General features: G+C 54.2%; 2 protein-coding genes across 2 annotated transcripts in view; both read left to right on the forward strand.

The window, feature by feature from the left end:
- The window catches only part of CRAMP1L (Crm, cramped-like (Drosophila)), a 35,044-nt gene extending 30,289 nt beyond the window's left edge, over window positions 1-4,755 (forward strand). The window contains exons 14-20 of the mRNA XM_006873856.1: window positions 167-271; window positions 528-706; window positions 1,197-1,271; window positions 1,571-1,787; window positions 1,943-2,107; window positions 3,279-3,424; window positions 4,597-4,755. Coding sequence (XP_006873918.1) covers window positions 167-271; window positions 528-706; window positions 1,197-1,271; window positions 1,571-1,787; window positions 1,943-2,107; window positions 3,279-3,424; window positions 4,597-4,755 — 1,046 coding nt within the window. The remainder of the gene's footprint in view (window positions 1-166; window positions 272-527; window positions 707-1,196; window positions 1,272-1,570; window positions 1,788-1,942; window positions 2,108-3,278; window positions 3,425-4,596) is intronic.
- A 4,662-nt stretch (window positions 4,756-9,417) lies between these two features.
- HN1L (hematological and neurological expressed 1-like) overlaps window positions 9,418-11,960 on the forward strand; it is a 14,778-nt gene continuing 12,235 nt past the window's right edge. The window contains exon 1 of the mRNA XM_006873857.1: window positions 9,418-9,461. Coding sequence (XP_006873919.1) covers window positions 9,418-9,461 — 44 coding nt within the window. The remainder of the gene's footprint in view (window positions 9,462-11,960) is intronic.

Below are 11,960 nucleotides of genomic sequence, written 5' to 3' on the forward strand. Positions count from 1 at the left end.
TGGTCTCACTGTGGCCTGAGCAGCTGTCCAGGTCAGTGTGGGCTCCGCTGCCGTCGTCTCACTGTGGCCTGAGCAGCTGTCCAGGTCAGTGTGGGCTCTGCTGCCGTGGTCTCACTGTGGCCTGAACAGTTAAGGTCTCACAGCGTGCTCTGTTCTTGTCTTCCAGGGAGAGGCTCGTTCCGGCCAATCCAATCCTCTTTGACCAAAGCAGCTCTGTCACGGCCGATTGTGCCCAAGGTCCTTCCGGCCCAGGCCACCAGTCACCTTGCCAGTAAGTTCTGGTGACCCGGCATGGTGGCCATTTCTGTGCTGGCTTTTTGGGTGACTTTGATCACTAGTTTCTTAAGCATTTTATTCTTCTCTAAATGATGACATCTGGCATCCCATTTCCCAGAATTCTAAGACAGCATCTTACCCATCAGCCATTGTGTTGACTGAGGTGTGAGGGAGGAGCCTAAGCCCTGGTCCTTCTGGGACATCCCTGGGATGTCTGCAGAGCAAAGTGTGAAGCGTAGTTCTGTCTCCAGGTGCCATTGACCTGGCTGCCAAGAGTGCTGGCATCATTCCCGGGAGCCCCCTCCCCGTCTTGGACAACGAGGCTTTATCTGGCATCTCTCCACTGCCCGCGGACGATGTGAGCGCAGCACTTGCTGACCAGGACGCTACCAGGACCCGCCAGAATGGACACCCCATCTCCGCTGTGGGTGTATGTGTGTCCAGTCCCCATTCTCCCCAGGGACGCTCAGGGCCCCAGCTCCTGCCTTTCTCCTGGGGGGGTTGGTGAGCATTAGTGTTATGGGAGGGGGATGAGTGTGTGCTGCCCAAGAGCAGCCAAGGTGGGCTCGTGACCCTGAAGGACTGCAGGGGCTGGCTTAGTCTCTTCTCAGACTCGAGCAGTTGGAAGTCCACAGGTGCCTGTGGGCAGAGTTGGGCTTGGGCCTAGGGAATAACTTCATTGGCCTTGTGTTCTGCCTCTTCCATCTGGGTGAGCCCAGCTGCTGTGCGGCCGGCCCTCCAGGGCCCCCGATTCCCAGGAGCCCAGCCCTGCTCGGGTTTCAGCTGCCCCTCAGGAAGCACTCTGTTGTGGTTCCCTGTTCTCATGTTTCTGGGGCCTGTTAGGAAGCCCAGTGTCGTCTCTGTACTTCCCTCCAGAGCTCTTGGAGTGACTGCTCACTGTCCTCTTGCTGTTCTTCTAGGGAACGAGCAGTCCTTTCATCAGTGTCCCCTCAAGACTCAAGCCGGAGCCTGAAGCGGTGGTGGACAGCTTCCAGGTATAGCATGCCCGTGGACGCCGAGCACTATAGTCCTGCCCAGGCCCCCGTCCAGCATCTGAGTCCCCGCCCTCCCCAGTCCTGCCATGTGTTGCCGTCCTTCCGTCCACTGGTGTCTCCCCCAGCACACTCAATCTCACACACACACACATACACACACACGGCTGGAAGGACTGTCCAGCCAGGGTAGGCAGTGTCGCCGGGTGGCAGGGCTACCCAGGCCTCCCATGTCATCGTCTTGTGACAGGCTTGGGGACTGGTCACTGTCGGCGGGTCTGACTAAGGCACTGCCTCTGCAGGGCTCCTCTGTCCTCTCCCTCCCTGAACTGCCCAAGGCTCCACTCCAAAATGGCCCCTCGTCAGGAGGTGCCAGCGCTCGGCTCTCTCCGCCCAATGTGTCAGCGCTGCTGGACCTGTCCCTCCCAGGGCCACCCGAGGACGTGCTGTCTCAGGGTGAGCCCGCCACGCACATCAGTGATTCCATCATTGAGATCGCCATCAGCTCTGGCCAGTTCGGTAAGTGCTGCGCCCCCAGGTCAGCGTCTTGTCTGTATTGCTCGTTTTGTGCAGATGCATCCTCAGATCTTGGGCTCCTGGGCCCTGCACTGCCTTCTGGGGGTACCCTTAAGGAAGCAGGGTGCTATGGTTCTGACCACGAGTGTGGTTTGCAGGTGAAGGTGTCTCCCTTTCTCCGGCCAAACTGAATGGTAGTGACAGTTCCAAGAGTCCCCCCTCCCCATCTAGCAGCCCCCAGCCCAACTGGATCGCCTCCCCTGCCCACGACCCCCAGTGGTACCCCAGCGACTCCACCGACTCATCACTCAGCAGCCTCTTTGGTAAGTCTGGGCGCTCAGGAGGGTCGGTGTCTGGGGCGGGTCTCTGTTTCCTGCTCTTCCGCAGGACGTCCACAGACGTCCACAACTTGGGCTTGGTCTAATTAGGTGTTGCTGCTTTTCTGAGTTAGTTGTGTATTTCATTTAGACATGGGGACAGCACACAGATCTTCAGTGTCACAAGTTCTCTTGACTATTTACTGTGTTTTTACACAGCGTACCTGTTGTATGGGGTTTTGCAAACAGTACAATCACCTCATGCTCTGCATGTTATATACATGTGACAGCGCGTTATATGGGAAGCATACGTTGTGCCCATGTGAGCCATAAGCATGGTACAGCTCATCTGCATCTGCCCAGCCCCAGACCGATGTACCCGTGGCTCTGGCCTGGCACGGCCAGCCCTCTGGTGGCTCCTGAGTTGTCTGCAGATTTTGTGGCGGCAAGTTCTCTGCTATAGGTTGGAGCCCCTGTGGTCAGTATCCTTGGGAGGGTTTGTTAGAGGAAAGGTATTGCTGTCCTCTGTTTCCCCACTTGTGTTTTTAATGACACAGCATGGGGGTGCAGGTGTGCACTGTCCCCAGCAGCCTTCAGCTTTGAGCACATGTGTGTCCACTAGACCAACATGGCTGGCATGATCACAGGGTCTTGAGGTGAAGAGGGCATCCACCGCTTAAAAGTGTTCCTGTTATAAAAGTCACATGTCACCGTGACAAACCAAAGCCCAACCCATTAAGTTCAAGCTGATGCTAACTCATTGCAACCGTGTAGGACACAAGAGAAGTGGCCATAAGGTATCCAAGACTAAATCTTGACGGACTCAGACTGCCACATGGTATTACACGGAGTGGCTGCTAGGTTGAAACCACTGACCTTTTGGTGGGCGTCCACAAGCGTGCCACCACCAGGATTCTTGTGCCCCAGTACACAAGTTATGAACTATGAGATACAAAATCATAAAACATTGGAAACCACCTTCCTGGCTCCCGTAAGTGAGGGCGTGGTGTCGCCGACTGTTGACAGGGTTAGGGCACCTGAAAAAGTGAATCCCAATGCCACGTGCCTGTTAGGGCCATCCGGGGGCCCATGTGAGAACACTGTGTACCTGGATGGGCAGCCACCCAGACTGAGCGGGCACTTGGGTGGGGTATTGTTCTGTGGTTTCTCTTTGCAGCCAGCTTCATCTCCCCAGAGAAGAGCCGGAAGATGCTGCCGACTCCCACTGGGGCGACCAGCGGCACCTCCTTGCTGGGCCCCAGCTTGCTGGATGGGAACTCACGGGACTCCTTTGTATCCAGGTCCCTGGCCGATGTTACAGAGGTACGTGCTGCCATTGGGCACCGTCTCCTGCCTGAACTTGACCTCTCAGCCCTGGTTCCTGAGACTTCCCTTGACTTGCACAGTGAGCTGCTAAAACAGGAGGTGGTGCTTGCAGCTCTGGGTGTCTGCCTTCTCTTGAAAATTAAAAGACCTGGCTGCACTGGGCCAGCATGTGTGCCTGAGGGACGTCACAGAAATAGCCTGAATGACAGCAGGTCCCGGGGGGCATCCAGGCATGGGAGCCCGGGCACCAGGGTGCAGCATCTGTCTGCCTCAGTTTTGTCCTGTGAAGTGGGGCCTCTTGTGTGGAGCACTCTCGCCCTTTCTGTCTTTCCAGTGCTTGGACAGTGGGCACCTTGGGCCAGCAGCTCCAGCTATGCTCTGCCATGGGTCTTGCCAAAGAGGGGGAAGCAGCCGTGGCTTCATGGGACCACTAACGAATGTTTATCCAGGACTCTGTGCCTGATGTAGTGGGTTAAGCTTTGAACTATTAACCATGAGATCAGCAGTTCAAATCCACTAGCTGCTTGGAAACCATGTATACAGACAGGGCAGTTGGGTGCTCTCGGGTCGCCATGTGTGGTGATGGACTCCATGGAAGGCAGGTTGGGTTTGGGGATCTGTGGTGTGGCACAGCTACAGGCAAATCCCGTCCTGAGGCTCTTGTTCCAGCAGATGACTGGCCGGGTATGAACGAACGCCCCGTGTCCCTAGTCTCCACTTCCCTCTGTGCGTCTTCAGGCCCTGTGTTCACCCCCAACCTTTGCGTCTCCCGTGTGCTGGCTGTGCCGGGTCCCACCCAGGTCGTTTGCAGTTTCTCCCTCACATCCTGATGCTTCTTCCTCTCCCACTCTTGCTCCTCCCACCTCCTCCCAGAATCCTCCTTGGACTCCCCCAACCCTGTTGCACATGCTGCCCCTGGGCCTCTCTTCCAGCGGCACCTCGCCCACTGCGTCCCCTTTGTGTATTGAGGGGTATTTGTGTATCAGCTGTCTGCTGAAAATCAACAGAGGTGCCAGTGAGGTTCCCCACAGAGCTCTGGGCTGCCACTGCAGGGCTAGAATCCAGCAGGGGCTTGACGGGACAAGTCTGATGGGTCCTGGAAAGAGACACCAGCTCATTGGCCTTCCTTGGTGTGTCCCCTGACGCGCCCTCCCTGCTCTGTCCTGCAGGTGGTGGACTCTCAGCTGGTGTGCATGATGAATGAGAATAGCATTGACTACATCTCTCGCTTCAACGACCTGGCCCAGGAACTGTCCATTCCTGAGCCCAGCCGCCGGGAGGTCCTGTTTGATGGCAGCGGGCCCCCCATTGGGGACCTGTCGCAGTGACCGCACCGCCTGCTGCAGAGGAGGGCTCTGGGGCTGCTGGCCCTCAGCCGTAGTGGGTAGCCCTCTTCCAATGAGAAAAGTCACAGGTCAAGCTCAGGCCCCCTCCCAAGTACTTCCAAACAGAGGACCCAGGCAGCCGCCAGGAACAGTCGACTCGGAGCTGCGCTCAATGGCAGAGGCTAGCCCAGAACCAGGATGAGGTTTCGTGTTGGGATCTGTAGAACAGTGACGTTTCAGCCACACTTTGTCTGTGGGTTTGCTATGCTGGGTGTTTCTGGGTGGAGAGCGGGGGCCTCACATGGGGGCCTGCCTCAGGGAAGCCATTGCATCCTGAGGAGTGGGAGATGTCCCTCTGCAGGGGGCCCACCGCTGCTCCTTCCTCCCCACCCATGGGATGGATGGCAGGGCTTGGGATCTGGGCAGCCTACTGGTGCCTATGCCCTGAGGCAGCAGGTAATGACCAAGGGGCAGGTAGCTGGCACCTTAACCCAGGGATGCCATCCCATCTGGAGGTTAAACAGGGAGGGAAAGAATCATGTCTTAGGCAGGTCAGGGACTTCCTTAAAGTGCCTGCTGAGCTGTCTGGAACACATGTTCCTCGTGTTTTAAGAATTAGGAGATGTTGAGGAACTGTGTCCCCCGGTCATTGGCTTCCTTCCCGTGTCCACCCGCATGTTCTCCTAGGTGGTAGAGGGGATGCTTCTTGCTGTTGGGATGGCCTAAGCACTAGCTTGACTACAGAGGGGCTTTCCAGTCCCATCATCCCGTTCAGCATCCCCTCTTCCTCTCTTGGGCATTGGTGAGGGGTGTGCCCTGCGATGCAGCGTAAGCCGTGGCCTCTACCTATGCCCGTGGCTTCCTGTTGTCCTTATTCCTAATCAGGGAATCCCGGGCAACCACACTACACCCCTTTGGTGGCTTCCTCAAACCACCTTGGGTGTGTGACCGTGGTGAGTCCTGCAAATGCTTGAGTGACCAGCCAGGCCAGTCTTTCTCCTGAATGGAGTCCAGGGAGGCCTAGGCACACAAGTCACCATCCAACCACACACAGCGTGTTGGCCAGTCACCCCGTATCGGTAGCCAGGATCAATTTGGTCTTTTAAACCCCAACTGCACCTGCCCCTGTCTGCTCCACCGTTCTTTCCTTGTCCCTCACCCAAAGAGTGGTGGTCCTCAGGACTGCTCTGCCTTCCTCAGCAGAGCAGTGAGCCAGTGAGAATAGTCTCTTGATCTGTGGCCTCCTGAGCTGGTCACACCCTCGCAACTGCAGACTGCTGGCGGGAGGCATGTCGCATTTCCCCCAGAGTTCGTGTCTGGAAAAGGGTTTCCTTCCTTCTGCTCTTCTTCTCGGCACAAACATCACTGGCTCTGGAGATTATTACAAGTATGAAGAAAAGGAACTTGGTACCACTTCATTATAACACATGGAGAGCAGGGTTTGAACCCGAGTACTCCAACTTGCTTGTGTTCTGTGCTCATTCTCTCAGCTTCCAGAAACTAGCACGTTAACTGGGCTGAGCCAGATGAGCAGATCCCTGGGGACCTAACTCTGCTGGGTCTAGAGTAGATTAGGACACCAGGCCCAGTGGAGGCCACTACTGCCTTTCTCCTCCTCCCACGGTCTCAGGTCCCATGGCCTCGCACCTATAGCGGGAGCAGTCCCAGGGATGGTCCGACTCCTGAGCTGCAGACCCGAGGCAGTCAGTGGGGAGGTTGGCATTCTTTTCCCAGTAACATGTAAATGGAAGAAGATTCTGACAGTTGGAATCGGCTTGCCAACTCCTTGCCTTGGGTCACTGGCAAAGACTCTGTTTGGGAGCGATGGGCAGGGGGGTAGCATCTGCTCATCGTAATAAAGGGGAAATGGTCACATCTGTAGTGGGAAAGCAGCAGGTACGTGTGAAAACCAACAAGTATCAAAGGCTGTAAAGGGATTTTCAAAAGGCCCAAGCAGAGAAATCTTCCACTGGCTTCCCAGCAGAGTCTGGGCTCCTCCCAATGTGAGCCTGTGACTTCCTGTGTGCCTCTGAGCACGTTGTGATATCTACAAGATCGGATTCTTGGAAAAATCTTTTCCTAGATCATTCTATTGTTGTCTGGGATCCTTTTGCTGATTTATCTTTTAAAAGGTTGGGACTGAATTCTCTCAGGTCTGGGGCCTTGACTCTTGATTGTGACTATCTGGTGATGAGTGTTCCATCTTTTAGAAGACGCATAGGTCAGTAGGTGGCTGTTCATATAGTCCCCGCACAGGTCGTGATGATATTCTTTCTCGCCTCTCCTTGTCTTCTAGGCATAGAGTACTTGCTCAGGGAGTGGGGACATTTGGGGACTTCTCCTCAGTCCATCTGCCTACTTCCCCACATGTCCAGGCCCTTAGCATCAGAATACAGCCCTTTACCATCCTATCCTATGGGCACATAACTTTGCAGTTCCATAACTTCTCTGACTAGACTACACCATTGAACTTGTTCTGTAAAGAGAAGTCGGGATACAAGACACTGGAAAGAAAGTGAGAAGGCTAACAGTTTCTAAAAAAAAGAAAAAAAATCTGTTATTTTTGTAAGCATTTAGAGCTAGCAGATACGTGTCTGGGAAAATAAGACACTTAATTTCTTAGGACAAAAGGAAGTAAGAAAGAACCTCTTAGCCAACTTTTGCCTCATGTCCAGGCTCGGCTAACGTCACAGCCATCCTAAGGCATGCTAGAGAAGGTGAGACTTGCCAGCACTACAGCCCCCTGTATCCCTCCTACCCCAGGGTAACTGGCCCTGGCGCTCATGGGCTGGGCAGCAGAATTCATTGCTGTATCTTTTCATAATAGTTAAGCCATATCATCTGAGGTTTTCGGCTTGTTTGAGATGTGAGTTTGTTTCATAGATTATAAATATACATATACAGTGTATGTATAAAGCAGAATGCCTGTCCTTCCTGATTATTTTTTTGTACCATACTGTAAATTATATTATTTATTCTTTACCAATTTTGGGAATTAAAAAAGGTGTTTCGGTTATTTAATATAATAAACAAAAGCTGTTAAACTTCTTATGTTTAAATTTCCAGTTCAACTTGTAAATCTGTTTTTATTGTGCATAAATACATACTAAAACTTGATCTAATCATTGTTGTTACTGCCTTTTAAAACCAATTTTTGTATTTCTATGAAAAATAAAAGAGCCATGGCAGTCCAGTGGGATAAATGGTGGGTTTCTGACCACGAGGTCAGTGGTTCGAACCCTACAGCCGCTATGCTGGGGAAAGACGAGGCTCTGCTCCTGTAAGGATTTACCTTCTCACAAACACTACGGAGCACTTCCACTCTGCCCTAGAGAAGGGCTGGGGAACCTTTTTTCTGCCAAAGTTTGTAACGTCGTTTGTGGACCATACAAAATTATCAACTTTAAAAATTAGCCTGTTATATTGGGTCCTTTAACGGACTCGGCTCTAGCGAATGGCTGGAACTGTGCCCCGGACCCGATGGTTTCACCTGCCTTCCCAGCCGCTGGCGCGCTGCTGTGGCCCTAGGGCTGGGATCCAGCGCTCCCTGGAAACCCTCTACACGGACCACCCAGAACCAGGGTCCTTCCCAGTCAAAACCCTGTGCTGCCGCCTGGGGGCGCCTTGGGTTTTGAGTCAGTCCTGGGACGACCCAGGGCCTGTTGTCTGCGGCGTGGTGCCCGCTTCCTGTTCTGTTGTCCCCTTGGGCAGCAGTCCCTTAGAGAGGGACACAGTGGCCCTCTTGAACCAATAAATGGCGATTTCTGGTGTTTTCATTGGCCAAGTTCCGCAATGCCTTTGACCTGGCGTGCTCACAGGCCGGAAGGCACAAGCTGTTCCGAATCCGAATCAATCAAGGACTGGGTGACCCGTGGCTTCCGGTCACCAGCTGCTCAGGGCAGCGTTGGGTTACCCTGTAAGCATGGTAAGCACGGCTTCCTTATGCTTACTAATCTGTAACGAACGAACAATTTCCCGTTTTTTCTCCACATCAGAGATTCTGCTACTAGATCCTCCTGGCATGGGTCTCTCTCCCCACCCCACAGCACGTCCCTTCCAGGGACGGAGGACCAGTCAGGAAGGTAAGCACGGGCTGACTTGTGTTTTCACCACATCTTTCTTTGTTCACTGTAAAATTTTTCATGTCGCGTTCTCTAGAGATTAATAAGTAAGCATAAGTGAGGCCGTGCTTATCTTGCGGGCTGGGTTGGGTACTCCGCCTCTGGCTTCGGTGAACCACGGCCGAGAGGTCGATAGGTCGGCGCCTCACGGAACGGCGCCGGGCACGGGATCCGCCCGTCCTTCGATTTCGGACCGCTGGGTCCTGGAAGTCCCGCCGCGCCCCCGGCGCCGCGTCCAACTCAGCGCTGCGCCCGGGCGGTACCGCCCTTGCTGACCCGCTTACCCAATGCTAGTGTCTGCCGTCGTGAACGACGTCTGCTCTCACCAATCGGCTGAGAGAGCGGCACGGGCCTCTGCAGATCGCCCTCTCATTGGTGGTGGCTGGCCGCGGAGGGGCGGGTCTAGGGGGGTCGCCATAGGCTGCGGGCCCTGATTGGCGTCGCCGAAGTCCAATGGGCACTGGCGGGTGGGAGCGAGTACCTGCGCTAGGCCGGCGGGAAGCCCAGCGTTGAGAATCGAGGGAGGCGCCGGACTGCGGTCGACATGTTCCAGGGGCCCGAGAGCGAAGGCGGCCGGGCCGGCTCCAGGTGCACCGGGCGGTCAGGCGCGGGGAGGCGGCGGGACGAGCGCGCTCGGAACTCCGCGGGATGAGCCGAGGAACTCTTGTCCGCGGTCCTCTGGGCGCCAGGAAGTGGGCCCGTCGGGTGGGCGCGGCGAGGCGGGACTCCGGGAGGGACCGGAGATGCCCGCGGGACGGCGACGCGCGTCCCGGCAAGGCGACCTCAGTTGGCGCCTCCGGGGCGGGCGCTTCAGGGCGACGGGCGCCTGAGCGACCCTCTGGGCAGTACGGCCGGCGGCCTCCGGACTCGTGTTATGGGCGGCACGTGCGGCGCGGGCACTCGAGGGGCGACAGCCCGCCGCTTTTTATTGTTCTTAGTTCGAAAGTGTGCTTTTATTGTGTTTCCGGTGCGGGCTCGTGTGCAGCAGTGTCCACCCAAGTTGTTCATTGACTTTGGTGACGTTCCTCTCGGCTCCGCTCGGTGGCCCCGGCGGCCGCGCCTCCATTCATCGTTTCCCCGCCCCTGGGCTCGGCTTAGGAAGACCTTGCGAGCCGTTGCTTTTTCTTTTAAAACATGCTTTTTCTGAATATTGCTCCCGGTGGTCGCCTATTTTTTGAGCCACGTTGTGATTTAACTGCAAGGTGACCTCAGGGCCGAGTTTCCATCCAGAGTCTGAAGAGTGTGGCAGGGCGGTGGTCTCGGGGGGTCCTCCGGTCTCTGCCGGCCCCGTAGGTCTGGGGTTTGGTTTGTAGAGAGTTGGAGATTCTGCTCCCCGCCGGTTGGAAGGCCGAGCTGAGCCTGCGGAGACTATCTGTCGGGGTTAGATGTGGGGGGCGGGCTGCAGGGGTCTCGCCTGCCGTCTGAGGGCCGAAGAAGAGTCTGTTGTCATTGTGAAATGCCATCAAGTCGGTTCTGACTCATAATGACCCTGTATAGGGTTTTCGGGGAGCAACTGATGGGTTTGAACCACGGCGCAAACCCCAAGGAGAGTCTGGATTGATTGTTAATGGGGACCCACCCTGAAGGGTGCTGATGCGAACCTTGTCCTGGGAAGAAGGTGGCTTCGGAGTGCGCGCTCTCTCTCCCTGCAGTCTCCACCAGAGCAGTGATGGGAATCGGATACAATCCCTACTCCGTTCCACCCCACGAACTCACAGCACGGTGCCTTCCTTAACACAACATTGGTGGTTCAAACCCACCAACTGCTTCTTGGAAACCCTATGCAGGGTCCCTATGAGTCAGAAAGAACTCAATGGCACTTAACAACAACGAATCAGCCACCAAAAAACCAAGCCCACTTCCGCCTCATTGGGTTCTCAAGGATGTAATGTTTACCTTACTAGATTGCCACATCTGCTCCACGGGTGGATTCAAACCGCTGCAACACCAGAGTTCCTTAACTCAACATTTAGGGCCGTTTGTACCAGGGGACTTCAAAAAGTCTGTGGGGAAAAAACTCTTTTAATTCCATTTTCCATAAATTTTGTGTTGCCCCCTTGGCAATGGGACCAAAAATTTATCCCAGGAAACTCAGAGTAAATCAAGCAGTACCTAGGGGGCCTTGGGTGGCTGGTTCAGGCTGTCAGGCAGTTGCAGTTCCATACCACTCACAGCTAGGAGAGGGACCACATCCACGAAATTGGGTCCCTTGTGGTTTACTGGATGCCCACTAAATGCTGGTGGAGTTAATGAACACACCCCATGAGAGAGTGACATGGATATACTGACTTTCAGAGCACCAGACTTGGTTAGCTGTAAAGTAGTAATTCTCAGATCTTTGGGGAATTTGATTTGAAAGAGGTTATTATGAAAGGGAAATCTTCTTAAGATGCTAAAGAAGGAAGACCAGTCTTTTTAACTGGGTGCTGAAATGTAATTGGTGTCTTCGGATTAGGATCTCTTCGAGGTCTACGTTTTCCCAGCCGTCTTAGCAGACAGGAGCAGCAGAACCGCGCAGATTCACATTGAGTTCTGCTCTGAAGTGACTTGGCTTCAGAGCCTTTCCTCTCTTCAGACACTGCAGTTAGGCAGATTACCAGAGTCATCTTTTGTTTTCTGCTTGAAGGACTAGCTAGTGTCTACAGAATTTAGAGTTGTGAATGCATGATGAGCCTAAGATTTTTCTTTTAAAATATAACATTTATATTTGTAAAGAATTTAACCTATTTCCTCTACTGTACTTCTCCAAACCTGACTGCTCCCCAAAAACTTTTCCAAAATGCTGGGACAAGCTGTTGGAGAGAGGTGGTGTGCCTGGGCACCCTCAGCTGAGAAATCCCTCTTGTTTGCTGGGCTTCTGCCAACCACCTAGTCAATTTGAGCCCCGTGTGTGTGCCTTTTTTTTTTTTTTTGTCATATGCCCCTTAATTTCTCTTGTGTACTTTTGAGTATCTTTATCAGAATATGCTGCTGAAGTGTGTTGTGTGGTTAAGTGCCATGGAGTCGGTACCAACTCATAGTGACCCTATTTATGCACAACAGAACAAAACACTGCCCGGTCCTGGGCCAACCTCACAATTGTTGCCA

The sequence above is a fragment of the Chrysochloris asiatica genome, unplaced genomic scaffold, assembly GCF_000296735.1.
Source record: "Chrysochloris asiatica unplaced genomic scaffold, ChrAsi1.0 scaffold00257, whole genome shotgun sequence".
NCBI lineage: Eukaryota > Metazoa > Chordata > Mammalia > Afrosoricida > Chrysochloridae > Chrysochloris > Chrysochloris asiatica.